The 15,016-nt window shown below is 41.7% G+C and overlaps 1 protein-coding gene across 1 annotated transcript; it reads right to left on the bottom strand.

Annotated features, from left to right (window-relative positions):
* Positions 175–4,157, bottom strand: LOC8076203 (two-component response regulator ORR22). The gene is made up of 6 exons (XM_002436562.2): positions 3,953–4,157; positions 3,375–3,527; positions 2,825–3,238; positions 2,649–2,725; positions 852–1,979; positions 175–541 (listed from the first exon to the last, which is right to left on the bottom strand). Exons 1-6 carry the CDS (start codon positions 4,125–4,127, stop codon positions 470–472), a joined length of 2,019 nt encoding a protein of 672 aa, XP_002436607.2. The 5' UTR covers positions 4,128–4,157; the 3' UTR covers positions 175–469.

The raw sequence follows: 15,016 nt of genomic DNA, 5'->3' as shown, positions 1-15,016 counted from the left end.
GCTTTCTTTTTTAGTTTCTGTTGTAACCAGCTCAGGTGCATCTGGATTTTACCTTTCATCTACAAAGTTTTTTTTTCCATTCTTCTGGAAAGTCAATGAAATCAAATCAGGTTATAATGTCGTCTGCACAATGGTGCTGTCTTAGGGTTCCAACTTTTGCGCAAATGTCGCATGGAAACAAAATTTGGTAAATTTTAAGATGATGATATGAAGTTGGAGCATTATACTTGCTCCTTTTCACCTAACCATAATCACTTCCATTTCCCTTTCGAAAAGGAGAAAGTGCAGATTACAAGCCATATCCTTAGCTACTTGTATCCCTAGTATTTCTAGTGTGCACAATACTAGGCATAGTAACACATCAGGCAGCATAACTGGCTAATGCTATCCTAAATAGTGTACTTTACAATCTCCACCCATCGACCCATCCCATAGAGGACCAATCTGCACGGGGAATTATTAAGAGGTCTCATATGCAAGCACCAAGTGGAAAGAAGTCGCACCCCAAGTCGTTATCCGTGAATGAGAGATCATCCTTCTCCTGCATTAGAATAAAACAACGCTTCAACAAATCGGATTTGAAGGATCATACATGTTCCATGGGGTCATTTGGCTCTACATTTTTTCTTTTACAAGAGTGTAACATTTCATCAAGTACTTTCAGTTGGTCAAAATGTCAGATAGGTATGCCTGGCCTGAAGTTAGGGAAGGCTTTGTAACTTGCAAAATTAAGAGTGAAGACTACAGAAAAAGCATTGAACCTACTAGTACTAGTTAAAATATTCATGTAGAAAAGCTGTAGGATTTTCTAAAAGTAAATAGAAAGAACGATGACATCTAAGTGTACATACCGCTTTGATCATGGAATTGAGAAGACCATCAAAATTGCAGCTACTAGAGCTAAAACCACCATTGAGCTTTGGAATCCCCAAATCATAAGCATTCCTCTGCTTTAGTTTATCTTCTGATGCCATGGTGTTAGGCTTCACTTGTGGCATAAGATATGACACATTTGGATTTGGCTGTTCAGTCATACAGGCGCCAAAATTATGGTTGAAACCTCCAGTGCTCAATCCTTGATGTAGATGGTCCTGTTTAATTTCATTCATGTCATGTCTAGAGTTGCCTGCAACTCCAAACTGCAAGTAGTTTGGATGTCTCCCAGTATCAGGAGCGAGCAGCACTGTACTGCAAGAACTAGCACCACCCTTGGTATTGCTGGATGCTGTAAGGCTACCAGAAGAACAAACAGGCATGGTTACCGAAAATTTTGTTCCACCAATGCTATCAAATGGATCATGCAATTGTAACTTGTCAGCAGTAAATCCATCATTTATTGGAAGAGCACCCTGCTGGGATATACTAGAGTCCTGCAAATTAGCCGAAACTCCAACAGTCCTTTCAACCAGTTCTGAACTCACAGTCACAGATGGCCTTGTTATTGGTGGCTGGGCGCTAACTTTGCTTTGTGCGCTCTCCAAAAGTTCTTGTGGTGGCAATGGACTGCTTGTAACTCTCTGGAGTGCACCAGACAGAGTGTTAGCCAGTGCACTCCCAGAAAAGACAGCAGATAAATCATTAGTTTCTTGCTGGATCCACTTCTGTTGGAGTTGGGGCAGCCCAAGAGATGTGGCCGAGCCTTGTCCCAAATTTGCCTGTTGGTTTTCTTGTAAACCAGAGAGTTGAAAATCGTTTGCATCACCAGCACAGTGACTTATTATGCCATTGTTGGTAGCAGTTTGAACTGTCATGGCAGGAGCAAGTTCTGGGACCCCGAATGTTGCAGCGCTAGTTCTACCTAGCAAGCCGTGTGGGCTGAAGGATGATAGAGCAGCACAGGGGGCAAAAGGTTGATAACTCTGAAGGCCTTCAAAGGCTCCCATGTGAAGAAATGCGGGGTCTCTACCTCCAAAAGCGGCGACAATACTAGCTTGTTGTGACGCCACAGCACTTAACCGTTTGAGATAGAGCCTGTATTTCTGCATATCACACAACACTAACTGATTAGGCATTAACATATAAGTATGTACCACAGTTTATATATACCCCGCATGAGATAAGTACAGGTGACTGCTTTACAGCTTAGTCCACTACTTTTTTTTTACTAAAGGTAAATGGTAGATAGAGGGTGGTAAAACTGGACACATCTAGAATGAGGTAAACTTGTAATTTGTACTATGTATTGAACCAATCTGGAAATTTGTAGTAGTTTGTATAAAACTTAATCTACTAATCGGCATGTTCGAAAGCAAAGTAAGCAATATATTTTTGCATGATCTATCTCTATATTTAGGGTCGCAGAGGAATTAAATAACACGGATTTGCATCAATTATGTAGATTGTTCCAAACCAACTTAACAAATGCCCAAACACAAAAACATCAAAGCTGAAATAATATCTTTCATGATATTTTAGCACCATCCATAACACAAAACTAAGCTATGGTAAGCAAAACTTGGTTTTACCAATAGTAGTAATAGTAAGTAAGTGAATATTTTAACAATCAAAATCTGATGATTTGGCTCATGATGCTGGACCCACTTCCCATTAAGGTTTTGGTTCATATGCATCACAGGCTAAAAAATAGACAGAGGAGGAAGTAAAGCAGTAACAGCAATTAATGCTAGGAGTGCTTGCCAATCCCATACCTGTAGATGGCTCGCGACATTTTCCCTGGTGAGTTTCTCCACATTCATAAGCTCAAGAATTCTTTTCGGTACAGCTTCTGCAACAACAGCAAAATAAAGGACAAAACATAAATGAGTTGCTGCAATATGTAAGGACAATAACATAAAGCAAAAGGGAGGGTTGGCCAAGTTCTTACTATCAATTCCAAGCTGGTTGACAGCCGCAACAAATTTCCGGTGCAGTTCAACTGACCAAACAACTCTTGGCTTCTTAGCAGCCGAGGGTTCATCACCTTCTTGGAAATCATTCTCCTCGCCGTCATCTTCCTCGTCGCTATGCATTTCCTTCCTCTTCTTGCTGATCCTCCCACTCTGGTCAGAAGCCCCAGCAGTGATCTGATTGTGGCCGTGGCATGGATCCGCGCTTGGTAACTTGTTGAAATCTTTATAGATATCGAGATTGCTGCGCTCGCGCTTGCTGAACTTCCTTCTGACAACATGCTGCCATATGTTCCTAAGCTCTTCGATACGAACAGGTTTTAGGAGGTAGTCACAGGCGCCATGAGTTATCCCCTTCATCACAGATTTCGTCTCCCCATTCACTGATAACACTGCCACAGAATGTACATGATTAGCATCCACGTTTTACATGTGGAAACAGCGTTACTCAGCAATCCCCTCTCTCACTCTCAAGAGCGCTTGGCTAGAATAGGAAGAACGAACAGAACAGGAAGATTTGGAGCTTACTGATGACAGGTAGGTCCATCTCAAGCCCTACAAGCTCAAGGAGCTTGAACCCGTCCATGTCGGGCATGTGAACGTCACTGATAACCAGATCATACGTATCCCTGTTCTCCCTTAGCATCTTCAGCGCAGTGATGGCCTGGTTGGTCGTCGTTACTGTCAATGAAGAACAGGGCACTCTTTATTATCAGTTCATTACAACAGTCTAATCAGTAATAAGATAATAATGAGTTGCATTAGCAGCATCCCCCAGCGACAAACATGTCAGATCGTGGAAGGGAAAAAATTTACTCCCGCATGTGGTAAGTATTGCAAGCCGCAGAGAACATTTAAGTGATGGTTAGTACTCCTACATGATAAATTGCAGGAAGCAGTAGCAAAAGCAGTGTCCTGGATGTGCAGATTGTACAAAGTGCAGTTGCAGTTGCAGTGCGGACACTTTTTTTTTTACTATGTACATGTACAAAGTCACTAGTGGTAATTAAGTGAAAGCCTAATTAGAGGCAGATAATCATATATAACAGTAATAACGCACTGGGGATGGATGGATGGATGGATGAAGGAAGGAAGTGAGTGCCCACCATGATACTGGCAGCGCCGCAGCAGGGTCTCGAGCACCTTGAGGCAGACGGGGTCGTCGTCGACGGCGAGGACCCGCATGCCGACGGGGAACTGATCCCGCTCCCTCCTCCCCGTGATCGCCCCCTTCTCCTCCATCCTCGCAGCAGCAGCAGCAGCAGCAGCGCCCAGAAGCATCCGGATTCGCCGGCAAAGTCAGAGCAGCAGCAGCAAAACCCAACAAGGAAGCCACCTCAAAGCAGGAAAAGTCCCAATCGATCGTTCGAAGGCCTGGCTGGGCAAAACTGAAGCGAATGCCTGGCAAGAACAAGGAAGAGGTGGGGGAACTCGCCCAGCAGCACCTGATTCTGAGGCGTGGCTCCCAGCGGAAGAGAAAGCGAACAAGCTGATTTCAGAGAGCAGAAAAGCGAAAGCCGGGAGGGAAAAAGGCAGCAACAGCAGGTAGTGGCAAAACAACACCTGAAACTGGGAGCGAAAAGAAAAGGGGCGGCGTGATTTGTCGACAAGGGGGGACAGCAGCGGCGGACGACGGGACGGGAGCACGGAGGTCAGGAACGAACCCGACGCGCCTCCATGATTGCTTTGGCTGCTGCTGAGCGCCGAGGCAGGCAGAGTGGGAAAGCAAAAGGGAGGAAGAGGGAAGAGCCCAAAAGACAGCGACGCCGAAGAAAGCAGGATGGATGGGGGTGGGGGAGGGGGAGGCGACAGCGACCGTCCAGGTGGTGGCCAAGAACGCACGCAACGGCAACGGCAACGGCAACGGCGACGGCGACGCAAGCTGCCCAGCACGCGGGAGCGGGAACAGCACTGGCTGGCTGGCGGGCCGGGCGGCCACCCAAGCGCGGCGGCAATCGGCAGGCGGGCGGGCGGGCAGGCAGCGGTGACGGTGACGGTTGGCTCTCGTGGGAGAGGACAGGAGAGGATGCCGCGGCCGGAGGTAGCAGGGCGAGCGCGGGAGGATTGGCTGGATGATGAGGGGTGGCGGGGAACGTGTGGGCGGCTGATTTATAGAGGTCAAGACAGAGTAGCGTATGGGGGTGGCACAGCGGCGGCGGCGCCGAGAGGAATGCGACGCACGCAGACGGGGAGGTGGTGGGGCCCGCGCTCCACAAGCTTCCAGTGGCAGTTGGGGGTGTTTGGCTCTTGTGCTTTGTCACGGGTGGGGAGGGAGAGGGAAAAGTGTGCTCTGATGGATGGCTGATGCAATGCACTTTAGGCCAAGCAATATAATAATGTTCGTATTCTGTTTTTTTTTTTAAAAAAAAAGGGACAATATGCTTAGTTGGACCAACGTGGAACGCGGTTCTAGATTATTATCATTATTAAGAGGAGATTAAGGTTGTTTTTGTCGAAACCTCAAATTGTCATAAAGAGAAATAGCCTACTCAGAGCGCTGTGGCTATAGCTTTTTATTGCTACAATAAACAGCCGCAACCGCGGGTCTGCGAGAAGTGCAGCCGAGTAGGCTAAAAATGTTTTTTTTTTTCTAATAAGTAGCATATATATATATAAAAGAAAATTGTGGTTAAAATGAGCTTGGTTTGGTCCGCTTTCTCCGTTTTATTAAAAGTGCAGCCGAGAATCATGTTGTTTGGCTTCTAATTTTAGTTTATCATCTCATAAGTTGTACCTAAGAGCCTCGTAAATTGTGTGACGACTCATCTAGATGACGTGAAATTAGCAAACATAGTAATTACATTACAACTGGTAGTAGCCGACTTAGCTGATGGTGGTGGACTGATGGACTAGTAATTAGCCGTTGCAGAAACTAATATACTGCAGGAATATTAGCCCGTTGCATGATAAAGAAAGCATAACTGATGCTGAAAAATTAAATAATCAGCAAAGCTTAAGTACGTTTAATTTTCAGCTCGGAGATGAGCCAGAGCTAGCGAGAAGAAACACGGTACGTAGCTTGACGATCACTCGGCCCCTGTCATGGGTCAATATGACCACCCCAGCATTTACCAAAAAGCAAAAGCCTGATGGGCGATCCGATAAAGCCGACGTACTATACGCGCGCGTAATTAAGCTACTACGTCCTCGCGATCGATCGCTCCCGATGGCCGGCACACTCACTACTACTGTACTTACTGTTACTGATTACTGTACCCCGACTGCCGTCCTGTGATAGTGACAGTGACAGTGACAGTGAGGGATTATTATAGGCTATGAATGTTCCGGCAAGGCAACTCCCAGCCGTTGCGTTGGGCAGGGCGGGAAAAAGAGACGCGGTGCGGTGATCATGCATCCACGATATCGATCGATCTTGGCTCAGCCTTACGCCGATATGGCCAAATCCGTGGAGTTATTACTACGTCGTCCGCGATATGATCTAGCTATATAGCCCATATGCATGCATGCATTGTGTAGTGCTTATTATTACTGGATATCATGCAGCTCTGCCGGATCCAAGGACGTAATAGCGCGCGGCTCGTACGTGCAGTGTGTGAGTGTGTGTCACGATCGATTTTTTTTTCGAAAAAAAGTTGACGCGTTTGTCGTCATGACGGACGTTCATGCATCAATGCATGGCAACGGGCAACGGCATTGATCGATCAGGTCGAGAGAGAGAAAAAAAAAAGGTCTATAGCAGCAGCTGGGATGAGTACGTAGTAGGGCTAGCTACTAGTGTGTACGAGATACTGGATCATTCATTATTCGTCTCTCTCTCTCGTCCTAGATGAGTAGATGTGCATGCGATCGAATGTTGTGCTACGAGATGATTTGAATCCGTGCGTGCGTATGAATGTGCAATGTACGATATGATGCACGTATAGACGACGGAGTACGTATATAGATATATGTCCTGATGAGAGACGCGATCGATACCAAAAACGCGTGACGCGAATGATGACGATGATGGTGCACCGTGCACAGAACAAAACGTGTTTTTTTATTTGGTGATACATGCTGCCTAGCTAGGCACGGCCTAATGCTGCACAGCGCTAGTGGCTTGTAGCCGGCCTTGTTTAGTTTCATTCAAAATTTAAAAATTTTCAAGTCGAATCTTACGACATTTGTATAAAACACTAAATATATATATTAAAAACATAACTATTTGTATAGTTTACCTATAATTTAAAAGACGAATCTTTTGAACTATTTAGTCTATAGTTGGACAATAATTGTCAAATACAAATAAAAGTGTTATAGTACCCAAATCAAAAAAAAATTGGATCTAAACAAGGCCTACCTATAACGATCAAAATTTGTAGATAGTTCATTCATATACCAATTAAAGTGCAGTTGCAAGAGTTTTTTCCTTTTTTTTAGCTAGCTTATTATTAAGTAAAAGCCGCATACTACGATCGACGACTCTCCTGAGTATGAATAATGTCCGGGATCGGATGTGTTGGCGATCGGGCAAACCAATTGATCGATCCTGATATATCTGATGATGATGAATCAATAATGAACATCTGCTGGGCGCACAATAAATTAAAAGTGCTGTCAACTTTTGGTGGTGGGTGAAGGGGATGATTATGCATGTATGACACAGTATGAGTACGAAAATTTTGTGGACAACGTAACAGTCCTGTGAATAATTGCACTTTTTGTTATCGTCTGTAACAAAAGATTGCCTCCATAGTGTTCGCATTACATCATCAACGCCATATATATACAATACAGGACACGTACGTACGGCACCTTTTTTCTTTTACGGAGTATTTGCTAATCGATTGAAAGATTCGTAGTACAGTATACAATAGGGTTAACTATTTTAATCTGGGTCATTGGCCAACAAGAACAATTTTCGTATACCTAGTGCAGTTTTCCCCACACATGTATATACAGTTGTACACTGTACTTATTACTACGAGTAAAACCCATGATACGACAATACGTACGTACAGAGCCCCCATCTCATCACTGGATTTCAAAAATTCCCTCGTATGTACAAATACAAATAGGTCCCGACCAATCGATCGATATTTATGGCCTTGTTTACTATTTTGCAAAATGTGAATAGTACCAATTTCGTTTGTATTTGACAAATATTGTCCAATCATATATTAACTAGGCTCAAAAGATTCGTCTCGTCAATTTCGATCAAACTGTGTAATTAGTTTTTATTTTCATCTATATTTAATACTTTATACATACGTCGATATGACGGAGAATCTGAAAAATTTTGAAATTTTTTTTAAACTAAACAAGGCCATATATATTTAAAAGTCGGCAGAATCTCAGTGGTGACCATGCGTCCATGCCCCGCGTGCCCATATATATATATATATATATATATATATATATATATATATATATATATATATATATATATATGGAAATTCCTTTGTACACGTACGTGTAGTTACTCTCATCTTCAATAAACTACATTTTGTATGTATTCATACTTGTTTATCGGTTTGAGTATGTTTATATACTCATATTAAGATACTATAGATCTTACCACACGAAAATTTCTTAAAAAAATTATATTTTAAATATATTACTAAAATGCCACTAATATATTATATATAATAAGTATAACCATATACTCTATGTATGCATGCATACTTAACGTACATATCACTCTAGATGGTCTAGTATGATCATATACTTTGTCTATATACATTTCGTTCGGTCATATACACCTTAAATCTAGAGAGATATATAGATGAGAGTAACTACACGCGCGTGTAAAATAAATGCGTCATATATATATATATATATATATATATATATATATATATATATATATATATATATATATATGCACCCGTACACAAACATCGCCTTCAACTCATCATTAAACTGATGATGCCGTCGCCTTAATAGTCCGTCCAAGGATCCGGCGAGTCCCATCGTGTCGCCCGTCGCGGCGGCAGCCTCTGCGCCATGGCTCACGGGCCCCGCCGGCGCCCGGCCGCCGGTCTAAAAGCTTCCACCCGAGTTAATGGCGCCATCGACGAAGACTAATGGTGCGATCTGCGACCTCATTATTGCGATATCGAACGGGTGATCAATATAATGGCAGCTTTGACGAACCTCGGTCGACCTGCCTGCCTGCCAGGCGCGCGGCTGCCGCGTTGTTGGTCGATCGCCCGCCGCCGTCGACTCGCCGTCGTCGTCGCCGCTATCATGATGACGCGGCGGCCTGGCGCCTGGTGTTTACGCCGCCTATTATTACCACGCGTACTACCGTAGTAGGAGTACGCCGCGCGCGCCCGCAGTTAATAACTCCTTTTAATGGCAGATCGGAGGTGCAACAATGATGGCGCAGCCGTACGTGTATGGATTTCTCCCCACCCGGCCGGCGCGCGCCCGCTCGCCGTCGCCCGGCCCCTACTACCCGGCCGGCCGGCCTCATTTATGAAACGAATCCCAGGGGACATTACCGGAGTTAATGGGGACGATACGCGCGTGATCCGACGGCGTTTGGGCCGGGGTTGTTGCAACTTGGGATCCATCGTCGGGAGTAGGCGTAGGGGGTGCTGTCTGTGTGTGCTGCAAATCAGATTCTTTGCATCCAAAGTGACCCCTGAATCTTGTGCGTTGGCGTCCCTTTAGGCCTTGTTTAGTTTCCAAAATTTTTCAAGATTCCCCGTCACATCGAATCTTGCGGCACATGCATGAAGCATTAAATATAAACGAAAACAAAAACTAATTACACAGTTTACCTGTAAATCGCGAGACGAATCTTTTGATCCTAGTTAGTCTATGATTGGCAAACAAACGAAAGTGCTACAGTAGCGAAATCCAAAATTTTTCTCAAACTAAACAAGGCCTTAATTAAACACCTGATTGCTGGCCCTTATCCACGCAAGCTAGCTAGGGGCACAGATGTACAAAGTTTCAAATTTGTTCTTCTCTAATAAGATCAGTCTCGGTGGAAGTTTATGTCTCAATTTCTAACACTCTTATATATTAGAAACATTACCAATGAAACTCTTTATACTCTCGTAAACTTTTGTCATGTCTCATTTCATAATTCATAACATAGTGTCATGTCAGCATATATAATGCTCATAAAACAATATGAAACTCACACTAAGCTAAGACTGACAGAAATATGTATGAAACAATATATTTACGATTGTCTAACAGTCTAGCTTAAATCAAAAGGTCCATACCATACTTTTGATGTCGACAAAACCAAACGTCATAATCCAATAGTAATATGCAAAGAAGAGTCCTACTAACCTAAAAAGGAAAATTCCTCAACCACAGAAAGCAAAATAAAACATCATTGTCGAGCGAGCAACCGATGATGTCGCTCTCTCTTCACAAATCACAAAACACATGAAAAACAATAGCGGTTCGTAGCTATCACCGTCACCTGCACTTGCAACTAGCGCGTGCCGTTGGGCTCACCGCCCCGTGAGAGAAGTGAAGGAGCCGACCGACTTATTACTAGATTTAGGGTCCGTTTAGAGAGGCGCACAAGTGCTCCAGCTTCCAAGTATATACTGTTGAACATTGTTCAATATTGTATAGCGGTAGTGCGAAGAACGACTCTAGCTCCGATAAAAATAAACTACGAAGAGGAAGAGCCAACCGTAGCTGCATATTTTTGATACTTTTAATTATTACCGGTTGTTAATAACAACCGATCGACTGTAATAACTTATAATTGACGGTTTTATTTTGAAGCAACGGGTGATGTAGCCGGCGGCTGTAACCACTCCAATCCTATAGTGAATGGGGCCTAGTAAATCGTAATCCAAAACTACACGAGAGGGGAGAACATATAACATATGATAATGAGTGTTTTTTTTTTCTATGGAGTATCATCACTCATCGTCATCAATCGGCAGCTTTGATTATTGCGTCCCCACTTGTTCGTGGAGGCGTAACTGTGGAAGCCCCCACTAATGGGCCACCATGGTCGCTTTGCTTGCATGGCGATCGAGGCCGATCAGATGGGGAAAAACTTGGTAGGAGTACATGACCCAAACGGGTAAGGGCACTCACAATGCAGACTCTATCATAGAGTCTAAAGTTATTTATTACCTCAAACAATGTGGACTTGGAGTCTAAATAATACTTGGAGTCTTATTTTTTCTACCTCTTTCTTCAATAAATATGCTGCCACATCAACAAAATACTATAAATAATATGTAATTAATTGTCTTGGACTCTATGATAGAGTCTTGCATTGTGAGTGCCCTAATAATGACGCCACAAGAATTGACGCTGCTTATTACTCCTTGCGTCTTAATTTATTACTCCTCGGTCCCTGAAAGCTGCTATTCCTAGAGCCAAAGTTTGTCCACTAAGGGCACTCACAATGCAGACTCTATCATGGAGTCTAAAGTTATTTATTACCTCGAATAATGTGGACTTGGAGTCTAAATAAGACTTGGAGTCTTAGTTTTTCTACCTCTTTCTTCAATAAATATGGTGCCACATCAGCAAAATACCATAAATAATATATAATTAATTATCTTGGACTCTGTGATAGAGTCTTGCATTGGGAGTGCCCTAAAAGATGAATTCGTAGAGTACTCCATCCACCACCTCGTTTAATATCTCCTCGTGTTCCCCATCTAATTATTACGAAGTACTACTCGACCGTGCCTTCTCTCCTGTCTCTCACCTGGACCACGCATTCCCCTCCAATCGCAGGTTAACAGCCGCTAGATGAGTAAATGACTGCCAGCACGTAGCCCGAAGCAGGTTAAGGGCACTCCCAATGCAGACTCTATCACAGAGTCCAAGACAATTAATTACATATTATTTATGGTATTTTGCTGATGTGGCACCGTATTTATTAAAGAAAGAGGTAGAAAAAATAAGACTCAAAGTCTTATTTAGACTTCAAGTCCACATTGTTCGAGGTAATAAATAACTTTAGACTCCATGATAGAGTCTGCATTGTAAGTGCCCTAACAGCGCATGGCCCCAAGCAGAAAATCAACGATTCATGTGCACTTAATGAGGGGTAGTATAGTCTTTTGGCAGCTCCACTAATCTGTCGGAATTTTGCTAGGAATAGCAGCTTTCATGGACAGAGGGAGTATAGTATAAGGCCAAGGTCCGCTCTCTCTACAGGTACTATTGTAGAGTACATGATGCAGAACTAAATATACTATTTCTTAATCTTTGAATTCAGAGATGACTTAAGCTAAGTATTATTATGTTATACTCCCTCCATCCCAAATTGTAAGTCATTCTAAAAATCTTGCAGAGTCAAAGCATTTTTACGTTTGACCAAAGTTATAGAGAAAAATACTAAGATTTGTAACGTAAATTGAGTATACTATGAAAATATAACTAAGAAAAAAAATCTAATAATACTTAGTTAGTACCATAATAATTATTATTTTATAATATAAATTTGATCAAACTTACAAAAGTTTGACTCTCCAAGATTCTTAGAATAACTTACAATTTGGGATGGAGGAAGTAGATAGTAACTCTTTACTCTTTAGTTGATCATCAATCGATCGACGTTAGTTTGTATTGTGTACGTGCCGGCCGGGGATCCGATCCGACGTCCGCTGTTACGCTAGCTCCTGGATCGTCGTACGTACACGTACTGGTGTGCATGGAAGCGAAACAGATCTCTGCACGCTCGCCGGATCCACCGCGGCCGGGTCGGTCGACGATGTCACATCATCAGCAGGGTTGTATCACACGCATGCGCGCGCGCGTGCACGGACTACTACTGCTATACGTACACGTACGTACAGGTACGTACGGCGGCCCTGCGAACTCACTGTTCTCGATCGGGGGGATTCGATCGGCCGGCCGGGCGCGATTGATGGATCCATCGATGTCTCGTCGATCTGCTGTGTCAACGCGCGCGGCCACACCATGAATGCAATGCATCCGCGCGCGTGCCGTCGCGGTGAGAAAGATAATAATCAATTGATTAATGATGTTTGCGTTTTGCTCGCCAATCAAAACAGTCGGCTGGAGACCGCGGGCGCGCGCGCTCGTGCGCACGTTAATTACGTACGACGAACGTGCCACGTGCGTTGCGTATGTATACACACAGTACGACTGTGTCGCCAAGGTAGTATCACCCTACGATATACTATGCACACGTACGACGTGCAGTGTAAAGTGTTAGCGTGTTCCTCCTTGCTAATCTCCATAACTAAAAATTATAAAAATTATAGAAAGAACCCGTCTACCATATACATAGTATAGCCATAACTCCCGTCTCTTTTACTATGTCATGAGGTCCTATCAACCCAGGTCTCACTCACCCATGCATGCAAAATTGTTTTAGCGAATTAAAAAAAAGTAATAACTCTTAAACCGAAGATATAAATTAAATTTCGATTGCACCACTAAATTTCTTATAACAAATCCTTCAAAACAATATCACACATGGATATATTTAGATAAAATTTTATTAATGAATATTTATCTCTACAACTAAAAATTATGGAGAGAGGACCCATCCACAACTCTTATCCCTTCTGTGGTCTTTTTTACTACGCGATGATAAGCTATCTCATCAACCTAACTCAACTATGCATGCAAAATTGTTTTAGCGAATTAAAAAAATTCATAACTCCTAAACCAGAGATATAAATTAAATTCTGATTGCACCATTAAATTTCTTATAACAAATCCTTCAAAACAAGATCCTACACAGATATATTTAGATAAAATTTTATTAATGAATATTTATCTTATAAAGATAAAATATTTTTTTTATTAAGTAGAGACAATATTCTAGGTTCAACCGACAATATTCTGTCTTTGTAAAAAAATGTTATCGATAAAATACATAAATACATGACATAGATAAAAATAATAATAAAATATAGAGTAAAAAGCATAAGAAAAAATAAAAACACAAAATGGAGAAAATTTTCAAATAATGTCAAAGGGTTACTTTTCAAATATCGTAAATATATTTATAGAACATTAACATCACTAAATACATCATAAAATATCATTAAATTTATTATAGAACATCACATCTATTATAGATTACATGTATACAAAGTGACCACCATAAGAAACATCATAGAACATCACATGTATACTACGTAAACATGACATAACACAATATAAAACACTAAATATATACTACATAAATATCACATATATATATAGAAAATAAAAATATAAAATAAAATTACTAAGAAGAAAAATATAAAAACAAACATGATTAACAAATGATAAAAAATGCATATAGCAAATAAAATAAATGAATAATTTAAATAAGGATAAAAAGAAGATTAAAAAGAAATAAAATATAAAATAAGAATGAAGAAACATAGAAAACCTAAAAAGAAAAAAAAACAAATAGAAGCAAGGAAGAACAATAAAAATAAAACCAAAAGAAAGAGAAAATAAAAGGTAAAATTAAAACAAGAAAAGAATAAGGAAAGGACAGAAAATAAAATAAAATCAAACAACGAAAACTGAAAAGAAATTGCATTTTTAGTAGGCTAGCGTAATATTTTCTTTTGCCTCGTTTTAGTCTAATCACTTTGCTTGGTATTATTGTAGAAATTTTTATAGGCTATTCGTTCTCTCTAGACATTAGAACCTTTCAACCTTCCATTTTCATGTAACGTGACTGCATGCAACGTGACTGCCTAGGACGACACCCGCCCGATGCGCGTCAGTGGTGCTGATGGACTTGAGGCACTAAGCTATTGCTTGGACGACACCAAAGCTCTGTTGGTTTTCCTTGCTAAATTTTAGCTAGCTAAACTTTTATTACTTTAGTAGCTAAAGTCCTAAACATATTGACTAAAAGAAGAAGCTAAAATAGTTTAGTTCTATTAGTCACCCAAGAATAACTAAAATAATTTTAGCTAGCTAAAATTTAGCAAGGAGAACCAAACGGAGCCCAATTGTTTCACGTACTAATCTGTGGTGCTGAGATAATACTAGTACACCAAGCAACTACACAAATACACACCGTACCCCTCTTAATTAGCTTGTGCCAAGCATGCATGTCCTTCATATCCATGAATCCTGAGGATTATTTTCCTCGCATGGGTCGCCGCAATCGCGCTTGCGTTCTTGCTTGATCGCTGGGTTTTGTGTTGGCGCAGATATGAGGCACAGCTATTAATTTAAATGGACACAACTCTCGTAGTGATTTTTTAGGATGGAGGGAATTACTCATCTCGCGAGTTCGTCCG

Source organism: Sorghum bicolor, chromosome 10, assembly GCF_000003195.3.
Source record: "Sorghum bicolor cultivar BTx623 chromosome 10, Sorghum_bicolor_NCBIv3, whole genome shotgun sequence".
NCBI classification, from domain to species: domain Eukaryota; kingdom Viridiplantae; phylum Streptophyta; class Magnoliopsida; order Poales; family Poaceae; genus Sorghum; species Sorghum bicolor.
This window is presented reverse-complemented; position numbering and strand designations above follow the sequence as displayed.